Below are 13,198 nucleotides of genomic sequence, written 5' to 3'. Positions count from 1 at the left end.
AATTAAATGGAAAGGGGCCAAACATTCTTATAAAAGTAAAAGAAAAAGACCATCAGACTGGATTTTAAAAATTCAACTATATGCTATTTACAGAAATGTATTTTAAATATAACGTCATCAAGGTTAAAAGAACACAAAACAATGGGATGTAAAAATATGTACTATGTAAATACAAAAAAGAACTAGCTCATAAAAAAAATTTAAAAAAAACTAGCTCAGCTAAATTAATATCAGATAAAGTAGACTTTAGATAATACGTATTACTAGAGATAAGGAGGGGCACTTCACACTGATAAAAGTGTCTAACTGAAAAATATGACTTTCCTATTATATATTCAGAAATAAAATGGATGAAGCAAAAAAACAACAGAACCAAAAATTGAAGTAGACAAATCCAGTCACAGTTGGAGATTTGAAGACACACACCCCCACCTCAGTAATCAATAGAACTAAAGAAACATCAGTAAGAATACAGAAGATCTGGATACACTATCAACCACATTGACATAATTGAATATTTATATGATACTATACCCAACAACTGCAAAACACACATTCTTTTCAAATACAAATGGAACGTTCTCCAAATAGACCATATGCTGGGCTATAAAACAAATTCCAAGATTTCAAAAGACTGAAGTCTTACCGAATATGTTCTTTGATCACAATGGATTAAATTAGAAATTAACAATAAGAAATCTAGAAAAGCCCCAAATATTTGGAAATTAGCAACTCATTTATACAATGTTCAAGATTAGACAAAACTAATCTGTAACAATAGTATTCAGGATGATTCCTTTTGGCTGAGAAGCAGCACAGTGAGCATTCTGGGACTTGAAATGTTCTATATCTTAATATAGGTAGTGACTATACAGCTGTATTTATATATAAAAATTTATTCAAGATTTGTACTTGTATACTTTATTCCATGTAAGTTATACCTCAATAAAAAAGTAAATCAGAAAAAAAAGAGACACATTAAATTCTCTTACCTAACAAAATATCTAGTTCATGGAGGATGCTTAATAAATGTTTGATGAATTAAAAAACGAAAGAGATAAAGAATAGAATGAAAAGGCCTACCACACATCTAATACCATTTACACCTGCTAGATTGGCAAAAGATAAAGAAGTCTGACAGTACCAAGTGCTGGAGAGAATGAAAATCAATAGGAACTCTTACACTTTGCTGATGAGAATATAAATTGATACAACCACCTGAGAAAACAATTTGGCATTAGCTTGTAAAGTACAACATTCACATACCCTACCGACTGAGACTCAATTCCTAGGTGTATATCCTAAGAAACTCCTGTCCAAGTGCACCAGGAGTTAAGTATAAGAATGTTGCGGTACCTGGCTGGCTCAGTCAGTAGAGCATGCGACTCTTGATCTCAGGGTTGTGAGTTCGAGCCCCATATTGGGTGCAGAGGTCACTTTAAAAAACTAAAAATATTAATAAAAAAAAACAATGTTAATAGTAACCCTGTTCGGGGCGCCTGGGTGGCTCAGTTGGTTAAGCAACTGCCTTCGGCTCAGGTCATGATCCTGGAGTCCCGGGATCGAGTCCCACATCGGGCTCCCTGCTCGGCGGCGAGTCTGCTTCTCCCTCTGACCCTCTTCCCTCTCATGCTCTCTATCTCTCATTCTCTCTCTCTCAAATAAATAAATAAAATCTTTAAAAAAAAAAATAGTAACCCTGTTCATAATAGCAAAAACTGAAACATCTCAAATGTCCCTCAACACTAGAACAGATAAATCAATTATGGTACATTCACATAACAGAATATTATCACACAGTGAAAGATGAATGAACTAGGGGTGCTGGGTTGGCTCAGTAGGTAGAGCAAATAACTTGATCTCAGGGTTGTGAGTTCAAGCCCTACATTGGGCATGGAACCTACTTAAAAAAAATGAATGAACTATAGTCACTTGCAAGAACATGGATATTAGACACTTAATGCTGAGGGTTGCCTGGGTGGCTCAGTTGATTAAGCATCTGCCTTTGGCTTGGGTTGTGACCCCCCTGGGATCGAGTCCCACCTCAGGCACCCTGCTCAAGTCTGCTTCTCCATCTCCCACTCCCCTTCCCCACTACTCATGCTCTCTCTCTCTCAAATAATTTTTTTTTTTTAAATGTCGAGTGAGGGCACCTGGGTGGCTCAGTTGGTTAAGTGACTGCCTTCGGCTCAGGCCATGATCCCGGAGTCCCGGGATCGAGTCCCGCATTGGGCTCCCTGCTCAGCAGGGAGTCTGCTTCTCCTTCTGACCCTCTTCCCTCTCATGCTGTCCAGCTCTCATTCTCTCTCTCTCAAATAAATAAAATCTTTAAAAAAAAATGTCGAGTGAAAAAGGGGTCACAGAAAAAATACAGACAGTATGATACCATGTTTATGAAGCTCAAATGCAAGCAAAATTAATATGTTGTTTAAGCATATACATAATTTTTTTAAAGATTTTATTTATTTATTCGACAGAGAAAGACACAGCGAGAGCAGGAACACAAGCAGGGGGAGTGGGAGAGGGAGAAGCTGGCTTCCCGCGGAGCAGAGAGCCCAATGCAGGGCTCGATCCCAGAACCTGGGATCATGACCTGAGCCGAAGGCAGACGCCTAATGACTGAGCCACCCAGGCACCCTGATATACATAATTTTTTAAAGCAAGGAAATTAAAAACACAAAATTCAGAATAATGGTTAAGAATAGGTGGGGTGAGGGCCACGCCTGGGGGGCTCAGTTCATTGAGCATCCAACTCTTGATTTCAGCTCAGGTCATGATCTCAGGGTCCTGGGATGGAGCCCCACATTGGGCTCCACACTCAGTGGAGAGTATGCTTGAAGATTCTCTCCCTCTGCCTCTACACTTCCCCCGACTCATGCACACTAAAATAAACAAATCTTTTGAAAAAAGCGGCGGATGGGGGAGGCACCTGGGTGGCTCAGTTGGTCAGGTGTCTGACTCTGTTTCAGCTCAGGTCATGATCTCATGGGTCATGAGATCAAGCTCTCATCAGGCTCTGCACTTGGCGGGGAGTCAGCTTGAACATTCTCTCCCTCTGCCCCACCCCCCTCACTCTCTCACTCTCAAATAAATAAATAAATAAATAAATCTTAGGGGGAAAAAAGAATAGGTGGGGTGATATGGGGCACCTGGGTGGTACAGTTGGTTAAGTGTCCAACTCTCAGTTTTGGCGCAGGTCATGATCTCAGGGTTCCCCCATCCCCTGCTCATGCTCAAGCACACACACTCTTGCTCTCTCTCTCTCTCATATAAGTAAATAAACCTTAAAAAAAAAAGAATAGGTGGGGTAATAATGTTCTAGTTCAGATTGGATGATGAATTCATCGGTACTCATTATATTATTACTCTTTATATAAATATGTAATATTTTATATGCATTAAATGATAAATTAACATTTTTTTAAAGAAGGAAAAGGTGGTAGAAAGTTATAGAAGCATGGAGAAAGGAATTGTTTACTTCTTCCTAGAGGAAGAGGAGAAGTTAAGGAGAATTTCATTTAGTAGATATGTCAGGGGTCCCATGAGCACCCAGGTTCGATGACTGACTCAAGGACTCAGGATTCAGTATACAGTTGCATTCATGGCTATGATGCATTACAGCCAAAGAATACAAAGCAAAATCAACAAAGTACATCAAATGGACAAGACAAGATAGTAGAAGGGCATTAAAGGCAATGGGAACAGTACATGCAAAGGCAAAGAGCTATGAAAGGATGCCCCAGCCAGGAAACAAACCACACTGCTGAAAAGTCCTTTCAGTATGGCCGAGCACAAGGTGCCTGGGAGAGTATCAGAAGGAGGGAATGGAAGGGGCACCTGAGTGGCTCAGTCAATTACTGCCTTCAACTCAGATCATGATCTCAGTGGGGAGTCTGCTTCCCGTCTGTCCCTCCCCCTCTGTCCCTCATCCTCTGTCCCTCCCTCTCTGCCCCCTCTACTCCTCCTCTGCCCCTCCCCCCTCCTGTTGCTCACACTCCCTCTCACTCTCTCTCAAATAAATAAATAAAATCTTTTAAAAAGAAGAAGGGAGTGGAGAGGGAAGGAGAAAGACTTTATAATGGGCCTCTTATACCACAGTAGGACATTTTAACTTTTTAACTTTCTCCTATGAGCAACAGGAAGCCATTAAATATTGTCGGTCAGGGAGTATAGTACAGTGCCTGGCTATAATAGACAGCTTTTTTCCTCCAAAAATTAAGATGTTGAAATCCTAACCCCCAATGTGATACTATTAGGAAGTGGGGCCTTTGGGAACTGATTAGGTGATAAGGGTAGAGCCCTTATGAATCAGATGAGTGCCCTTATGAAAGAGACCCTAGAGAACTCTCTCACCCCTTCTGCCTTGTGAGGACAGAGAGAGAAAAGATGGCTGTCTATAAACCAGGAGGACAGCTTCCACCAGAGACCAGATACCAGATCTGCCAGTACTTTGATCTTGGACCTTCCAGCCTCCAGAACTGTGTGAAATAAACTTGTTGTTTAAGCCATTTGGTCTATGGTATTTTGTTACAGTAGCCCAAATGGACAAAGATACTGACATATAATGTAGTAGGCCCAAAATAAAGCCTGTTGATTCAATGTGATTCAAGTTATTATACCAGTTCAAGATCTATACCGATTTCTTGGCAATCCTTCAGTGAAGATGACAGAGCTTCACTGGATCACTCTAGGGGTGCCTGGGTGGCTCAGTTGGTTAAGCATTTGCCTTTGGCTCAGGATCCCAGGACCCTGGGCTTGAGTCCCACGTCAGGCTCCTTTCTCAGCAAGGAACCTGCTTCTCCCTCTCCCTCTGCCTGCTGTCCCCCTGCTTGTGCTCTCTCTCTCCGTCAAATAAATAAAATCTTTTTTTAAAAAAAGCCACTCTTATTTCCTTGGATACATTAAACTAAACTAAGTCACTTTGATCCATAAGCAAATGCACAATTAATTGAAACTGGTTCTAGAAATTATGGGATCTAAAACTCTAGATCTAGAAAAGTGGGGTTTAGCTTCACCAAGATGGAGACTAGAACCTAATATCAGCTTGTGAAATTATCAGAAAAATATAGCTTTCAGAATAAACTGGTAACAACTACCATTTACTTTGTGCCAGGCAATTTGGTAAGTAGTTTATGGAAATTATTTTGGTTAATCTTCATTTAAAGCAGGCATCATTTACTCATTTTACAGATGAAGAAGCAGACTTACAAATTTTAAATAATTTACCTAATATTGCATAGGTCATGACTGCAGAATGGAGCAGTTGACATCAAGCTGAGTATCTCATGACTTTAACTGACCGCCTGTTTATGTCTGAGATTATTGGAGTTAATCCCAATCCTGCTCGGCTCAGACACTGTTGGGGTGTAAGACATCATGGCCATCCATTGCACTTCACAGGGCTCTGAACATCCAGCCCTCCTGCCCCAAGTGTGGCTCAGTAGGGCCTGGAATAGTTGGGAGTCCCTGGACCACCACTGGGGTGATGAGAAGCTGCCTTATCTGTTTAGTCTAACTTGCCATACTGATATGCTCATTTTTTAAGTGGGCTGTGACATGGAAAAAGTTGGAAAGCTCTACCTGAATCTAATTCTCCTTTGCCTCCTCAAAACCCTCTAGAAATCCCAATCCAGTGATCAGCAAACTCCCCTACACCCTCAACCTGTCCTTGGAAAGTCACTGATTTAAAACCTGGCATGTCCTGAAGACAGTGCTTCCCTGCAGCCCTGAAGACACTTTATAAAATGACCCATCTTGAGCAGTGGACTAGGACTGCAACAAAGATGTGCGGGTGTATGTGTGTGTGTGTGTGTGTGTGTGTGATCATCATCCCTGCCCCCTCTCCCTCGCCAACATAGCTTTGTCACAGTTTTCCTCAAGAGGAAACCCTGCTGTTTTGGACCAATCTCAGATTCTGAGTCAAATAATGCTTGTACAAATCCTATTAGTAAAACCTGATTTACGGTTACTTCTAACAACTAGAGATGTGTTCACAGAGCTGAGAAGTAGAAAATCTCATGATAGCATTCACTGGAGAATAATCTAAATTGTTTTGAGCATCTAATCAGATTGGGAGTGAGTGAAAGAGGACTGTTTTTTGCTTCACTGTGTCAAATATATATGTTTGAATTCTGGGACTTTGACAAAGATGTCCTCTATAACTTTGGATTTCCAGCTGAATAACTCATGCTATGGAAATCTGGGCAACTAGAAACTTTCTTTAAGATAAATAAATAATGTATAGTCATTGGTTTTTAGGCTGGTCATCTGGTATTGGCAAAAGGACATGGATTTACAGTCTGAGGTCTCGTGTTCAAGCATGGGCTCTGACACTGACTAGCTGTGGATCCTGATAAAACCTTCACCTCTCCCAGTTTGTTTCTTTATTGTCAAATAAGAAAGAATCCTTCATAGGAGAACCAACCTAAGGATTAAATGTTGTAATGTATGCTAAAGGTGCTTCATAAACTATAAAACACTGCACAAACATCAATCATCTATTGCATTGTAATAGATGAGTCAGGCATGAGGCCTGACAGAGCTGATGCACAATATTTATAATATTTATACTATAGTATAAATATTTATACTATAGTATAAATATAATATTTATGATATATACTATATGTTATTATACATAATTATATATATAATTTGTATAAATAAGTAAATTCTGCTGGTGAGCTGTGTCATCTCAGGCAAGAAACATCTCTGTCTCTACCTCTCTTTTGCCTCCTCTGATACCACTTCTCGCTATTCACCGGGCTCCAACCATACTGTCCTTTTTCCTGTTCTTCCAACACAGCAAGTTCACTCCTGCTGCAGGGACTTTGGACATGCTGGTCCCTCTTCCTGGAACATTCCTCCCCAGCTCTTTGCATGGTTTTCCACTTCTCATCAATCAGGTCTTAGGTAAAATGTCATTTCTTCAGAGGCTTTCTCTAACCACCCTGACTAATATTCCTTCCACATCATTCACCCAATACCTATTCTTGTTTTATTTTCTCCTTAGCACTTCTTACTATCTGTTAACTTATTATACTCTCCTCCACTAGAATAAAAAACACTATGCTAGAGTTTCCCCGTCTTGTTCACAACTGTATTCCAATGCCCAAAATAACATCTAACTCATAGTAAACTCTCAATACGCATTTGAATAAATGAAGTTGAAATAAAGTATATCAAAAGTTTCATTCATTCAACAAATATTTTATATGTACCTATGAGAGCCCAGGCTCCATTTCAAGGTGCTGGGGATTCAACTGAGAACAAAACAAAAACCTCTGCTTTCTTGGGGCATGCCTACTAGTGGGAAAACAAACAAAAAACAAGGTAAAAAGTAAAAACATACTATATCTGATGATGTTAAGTGTTAAAGAGGGAAAAAAATAAAGCAGGAAAAGAGGACATGAAATGTGTGTGGAGGTGTGAAATTTTAGATAGGGTAGCCAGAGAATGAAATGAGAGGCTAAGCCATGAGGATATATGGGGGAAATGCATTCCAGGAGGTCAGGGTAACTGGGACAGTAATGAAGGTGTTGGAGGCTAACACAATAGGAGATGAGATCAGGGAGGTTAAGGGAAGTCAAACTGTAAAGGGCCCTTTGGCTAAACTAAGGACTTTGGCTTTTATCAAGAGTGAGATGGGAAACCGTTGGGAGAGTAGGAGCATCAGGGTATCATGATATGGTTTGTTATAAGAGGACTGCTGGGGCTGCTGTGCTGAAAATACCTGAAGGGCAAGGAAAAGGACCAGGGAAGCTACAATAACCTTAGCAAGAGATGGTGGCTCAGAAAGACTGGGGGAGGAGCTGTGGGGATGGAGGATGAAATTTCAGATTTGACAGTTTAAGGGGGAGGTCTGGGCTGGGAATTAGAACTTGAAACTCAAATGGTATTTATTATCAGAAGTAACCGAGGGGCGCCTGGGTGGCTCAGTCATTAAGCATCTGCCTTCGGCTCAGGTCATGATCCCAGGGTCCTGAGATCGAGCCCCGCATCGGACTCCTTGCTCAGCAGGAAGCCTGCTTCTCCCTCTACCACTCCCACTCCCACTGCTTGTGTTCCTGCTCTATCTCTCTGTCAAACAAATAAATAAAATCTTTAAAAGAAGAAGAAGAAGTAACCGAATCATGGAGATGGAGTCCTGGCTCTACCACATTCTGGTCGCAAACTGTTGAGTAAACTATTTTAGGTTCTGGGCCTCAATTTCCCTAACAGTAAAATATAGAAAATATTCCCACATAACAGGGCCTTCAAGAGAACGAAATGAGAAGTGTCGAAGGCTGACGGTGAGCAAGGTGAGAACCTTGCACGAACCTGTACCGAAGGGAGGGGGCTGCTGTAAAGCCAGCGACTGACATAATTCCATAGTACTTATTCCGAGGTCCCCCAGCAGCGATCAAAAAGAAGCGCCTGGGCCCGCACCGCAACGCGGTCTGCGGCGCCCAAACCTCGCGAGATTTGTTGGCCGGGCAAAGTCACCCGCCCACCCACATCTCGCGAGACTAAGGTTTATGAGAGGCTATCTGCCGGTTAGGGCTTGCAGGAAAGATGGAGTATCCCGCGTTGGGCACCGTGGAGGCAGCGGACAGTGGAGGGGCCCGGCCATACAACAGCTCCGAGGAGCGAGAAGGACGGGAACCGGACGGGCTGCGCTTCGACCGCGAGAGAGCGCGCCGCCTGTGGGAAGCAGTGTCCGGGGCCCAACCAGTGGGGAGGGAGGAAGGTGAGTCCCGGGACCTCAGAAGCAGCGAGTCTTTCACCCGCCCGCTCGTCTCACAGGGAGTGGCGGAAGCGCGGGGCGGGAACGCGGACCAGCCCCCGGGTCTCCGGTCACACCCCCTGGCGCCCGGCCCGCCCCCTTGCGTGACGCGCCCCGGGACTTCTTGACTCGTGCACCCCGGCCGGGCCTGGCTACCGTGGGCCAGCTCCCTTGAAAATTGAAGCCGCCGCACCACATGAATGAGGTCTCCGCGCTCAAATGGCCAGGGGCCTTCTCATACTCAGGACGCGGGGTTTTTTCCCCTTCCATTCTCACCCACCAGAGCACAGCTGTTCCTAAACTCCTATCCGTGCCTTCTCGGAGACCCACAGAGCCTTCCCCGCCAGACTCCTAGCCCTTGACCATTTCTCCCTGACTCTGCATCGTCCCTGTCTCCAGGTTCTTCCACCCCTTGTGTCGCTTGCCTGCCTTCTCTCATGCCCCACACTGCCAAGGACTCCAAAAGGCCTTCTTACCCTGTTCCTCCTGGCCTTGGTATCTTCAACCTGATTTACCCCTGTTTCTAGGTGTCTGGTCTCTACTACCTGGGTCTCTTTTATGAGGTCAGGGCCAGGAACCTGAGAAACTGGCTAGGGTATATTTTGGCTCCAGCTTCTTTGCATCCCACGCTTGTACAGAAGTTGAGAACAGGGTACACCGGGGGTCACTTCAGGGCTGAAGCTTCCCAGCTTGCTCTGCATTTGACCTGGCACTGGGTAAGATGGAGATAGAGGAGGATAGAAAGCGCTGGCCTGACCTGGTTGTGTGACCCCCTTTGTAGTCCTTAGGAGAGCTAGCTGCTTAACGCTAACCCAGAAGTACAAGAACTGTCTGGCCTTCTTTGCTAATCCTGTCAAGTAATCTGCAGTAAAATCAGATGGTTTGTTTGCTTGGTGAGCAGACTAATCTTGGAAAGTTTAATATGTTGCTTGTGAACTGATTGCCCTGGGATAAAACGGAATTTTAACCATACCCAAGGAAGATATATTTAAATTTGGGGTGGTACACAGCCCTATACCCTTGTGTATACTTCTCCAGTTTTAAAACTAGTCTAGTCTGACTCCTAAATTAATATGGGCTCTCTGTCTGCCTCATAATTTTGAACTTGTTTGGTACAAATCCCCCCAAACGTATCCCAATTTCCTTTCACTAATTTGACAAACAGTCATTGATACCTGCTCAGTTCCCAGGACTGGCTGGGCATCAGAGCTACAGAGATGAGGAAGATACTGTCCTTGCCCTGGAGGGGTTTATAGTCTAGTCCAGGAAGCAGACACCAAAACAGTTTCAGTATAATATAATGGGTGCGGTGAAGAGGAATGTATAAGAGTTGGTTGTGCACAAAGAGGGAGTGACCTTTGTCCTTGAGGGACAGGGAGGGCATCCCCTAGACCTTGAAGCAGAGAACACAGCTGTGCTCTAAAAAGTGAATTGCTTATGTGTGTATGAATGTACAGTGTCACTTAGGACCCAGTTCATTTTCCTACTCTCCTTACCTTCCAATATTTGTATGAGGTTTAGGTAGATACTTGTAACACCAAGTTCTGCTCACCTTGGTTTTCGTTTTGTTTTGTTTTTCTCTTAGCACTTTCATTGAGTTAAAATTTATATACCGTAAAATTCACCCATTGTAACTGTACAGTGCAATGATTTTTTAGTAAAAGTACAGAGTTGTGTTTTAGAATATTTCTATAGCTCCAGTTAGTTCCTTTGTGCTTGTTTACATTAAATCTCCACTCTTACCTCTTGCCCTAGGCAACCACTGTCCTCTATAAATTTACCTTTTCTGAACATTTCGTATAAACAAAATCATACAATAGGTAGTCTTTTGCATTTGGCTTCTTTTGGCATGTTTTTGAGGTCCAGCCAAGTTGTACTGTGTACTAGTACTTCATAACTTTTTGTTGCAAAATAGAATCTCATTGTATAGATCTTGATTTTTTATCCTTTGACAGTCTCTGCCTTTTGAGTGGGCTGTTTAGACGTTCACATTTAATTTCATTATTCGTATGGCTAGATTTACATTTTCCACTTTGCTATTTATCTCCTTTACATTTTGTTCTTTCCTTTCCCCTTTACTGACTTCTTTTGTATTAAGTATTTTTTAGTGGGCCATTTTAATTTCTCTGTTCATATTTTTTATACTTTTTTTTTTACTTTTTTATTTTATTAGTGCCCAAGGGACTACAAGATGCATCTTAACTCATCACAGTCTACTTCAAATTAATACTACCAACTTAATTCTGGTAAAATATAAAAACATTCCTCCCCCTCCTTTGTAGTATTATTGTCATGTATATTATTGTCATATATATTACATCGATTTATGTTATAAACCTAATTATTCAGTGTTGTAATTATTGATTCATACAATATGTCTTTCTTTTAAGATTTATTCAGTGGCTCAGTCGTTAAGCATCTACCTTCGGCTCAGATCATGATCTCAGGGTTCTGGGATCGAGCCCCGCATCGGGATCCCTGCTTGGCGGGAAGCCTGCTTTTCCCTTTCACACTCCCCCTGCTTGTGTTCCCTCTCTCACTGTGTCTCTCTCTCTCAAATAAACTTAAAAAAATCTTTAAAAAAAAAAAAATTTATTGGGCGCCTGGGTGGCTGAGTTGGTTGAGCGACTGCCTTTGGCTCAGGTCATGATCCTGGAGTCCCGGGATCGAGTCCCACATCGGGCTCCCTGCTCAGAAGGGAGTCTGCTTCTCCCTCTGACCCTCTTCCCTCTCATGCTCTCTGTCTCTCATTCTCTCTCTCTCAAATAAATAAATAAAATCTAAAATAAATAAAAATGTTAAAAAAAAAGATTTTTTTTTTTTAAGATTTTATTTATTTATTCATGAGAGACAGAGAGAGAGAGAGAGAGGCAGAGGGAGAAGCAGGCTCCCAAGGAGCAGGGAGCCCGATGTGGGACTCGATCCCAAGACCCTGGGATCATGACCTGAGCTGAAGGCAGACGCTTAACCATCTGAGCCAGCCAGGCGCCCAAGATTTATTTATTTTAGAGAGAGAGAGAGAGGGCGGCACAATGGGGAAGGGCAGAGGGAGAGGAAGAAAGAATCTCAAGCAGACTCTGCTGCTGAGTGCACAGTCAGATGCAGGGCTCCATCTCACAACCTGGAGATCACAACCTAAGCTGAAACCAAGAGTCAGGCGCCCAACTGACTCTGCCACCCAGGCACCCGTATACAATATGTCTTTTATTTATTTTTTTTATAAAGATTTTATTTATTTATTGGACAAAGAGAGAGGGAACAGAAGCAGCGGGAGAAGGAGAGGGAGAAGCAGGCTTCCCGCTGAGCAGGGAGCCCAATGTGGGGCTCGATCCCAGGACCCTGAGATCATGACCTGAGCCGAAGGCAGACGCTTAACGACTGAGCCACCCAGGCGCCCCTACAATATGTCTTTTAAAGAAATTAAGAGAAGAAATTAGGGGAAAAAAATATTTATAATGTCTTTTATATTAACCCACATATTTACCATTTCTGGTGTTCTTTTTTTCTTCCTCTGGATTCAAGTTACCACTTGGTACCACTTCTTTTCGGCTAGAAGGGCTTCCTTTAGTATTTCTTTTTTTTTTTAAGATTTTATTTTTTTATTTGTCAGAGAGAGAGAGAGAGAGAGCACAAGCAGGAGTGGCAGGCAGAGGGAGAAGCAGGCTCCCTGCTGAGCGGGGAGCCCAGTATGGGACTCGATCCCAGGACCCTGGGATCATGACCTGAGCTGAAGGCAGCTGCTTAACCAACTGAGCCACCCAGGCATCCCTCCTTTAGTATTTCTTGCAAAGCAAACCTGCTAGCAGTGAATTCTCTCAGTCTTTATCTGGGAATGTCTTTATTTTGCTTTCAGTCTTAAAGAATAATTTTTTAAAATAACATCTTTATTGGGGCGCCTGCGTGGCTCAGTCGGTTAAGCGACTGCCTTCGGCTCAGGTCATGATCCTGGAGTCCCGGGATCGAGTCCCACATTGGGCTCCCTGCTCAACAGGGAGTCTGCTTCTCCCTCTGACCCTCTTCCCTCTCGTGCTCTCTATCTCTCATTCTCTCTCTCTCAAATAAATAAATAAAATCTTTTAATAAAATAAAATAAAATAAGATCTTTATTGATACATAATTCATATGCCATAAAATTCACCCTTGTAAAATATACAGTTCAGTGGTTTAGTATATTCACAGAATTGTGCAACCATCACCAGTAATTCCAGAACATTTTCATCACCCCAGAAAGAAACCCTGTACCCATTAGCAGTCACCTCTGGCAACTACTCATTCCCTTTCTGTTTCTATAGACTTGCCTATTCTGGATGCTTCATATAAATTGAATTGTATAATATGTAGCCTTTTGTGACTGGCTTCTGTCAGTTAGCATAATGTTTGAAGGATAGTTTTGCTGGACATGGAGTTATTGGTTGACAGTTTTGATCTTCTCAC

General features: G+C 42.6%; 1 protein-coding gene across 4 annotated transcripts in view; it reads left to right on the top strand.

The window, feature by feature from the left end:
- The first annotated feature begins 8,526 nt into the window (after positions 1-8,526).
- Positions 8,527-13,198, top strand: part of ZNF346 (zinc finger protein 346) — a 30,591-nt gene continuing 25,919 nt past the window's right edge. For all 4 annotated transcript variants that reach the window (XM_028102774.1, XM_028102775.1, XM_028102773.1 and 1 more), the window contains exon 1: positions 8,527-8,728. In XM_028102774.1, the coding sequence (XP_027958575.1) occupies positions 8,554-8,728 (175 nt within the window). In that variant the 5' untranslated portion in view covers positions 8,527-8,553. The remainder of the gene's footprint in view (positions 8,729-13,198) is intronic.

This window comes from Eumetopias jubatus, unplaced genomic scaffold (assembly GCF_037043125.1).
Source record: "Eumetopias jubatus isolate StellerSeaLion01/CBP00866 unplaced genomic scaffold, mEumJub1_p1.0 scaffold_5, whole genome shotgun sequence".
In the NCBI taxonomy this organism is placed as follows: Eukaryota; Metazoa; Chordata; class Mammalia; order Carnivora; family Otariidae; genus Eumetopias; species Eumetopias jubatus.
Note: the sequence above shows the minus strand (reverse complement) of the source record. Positions and strands in the feature narration are given on the sequence as shown.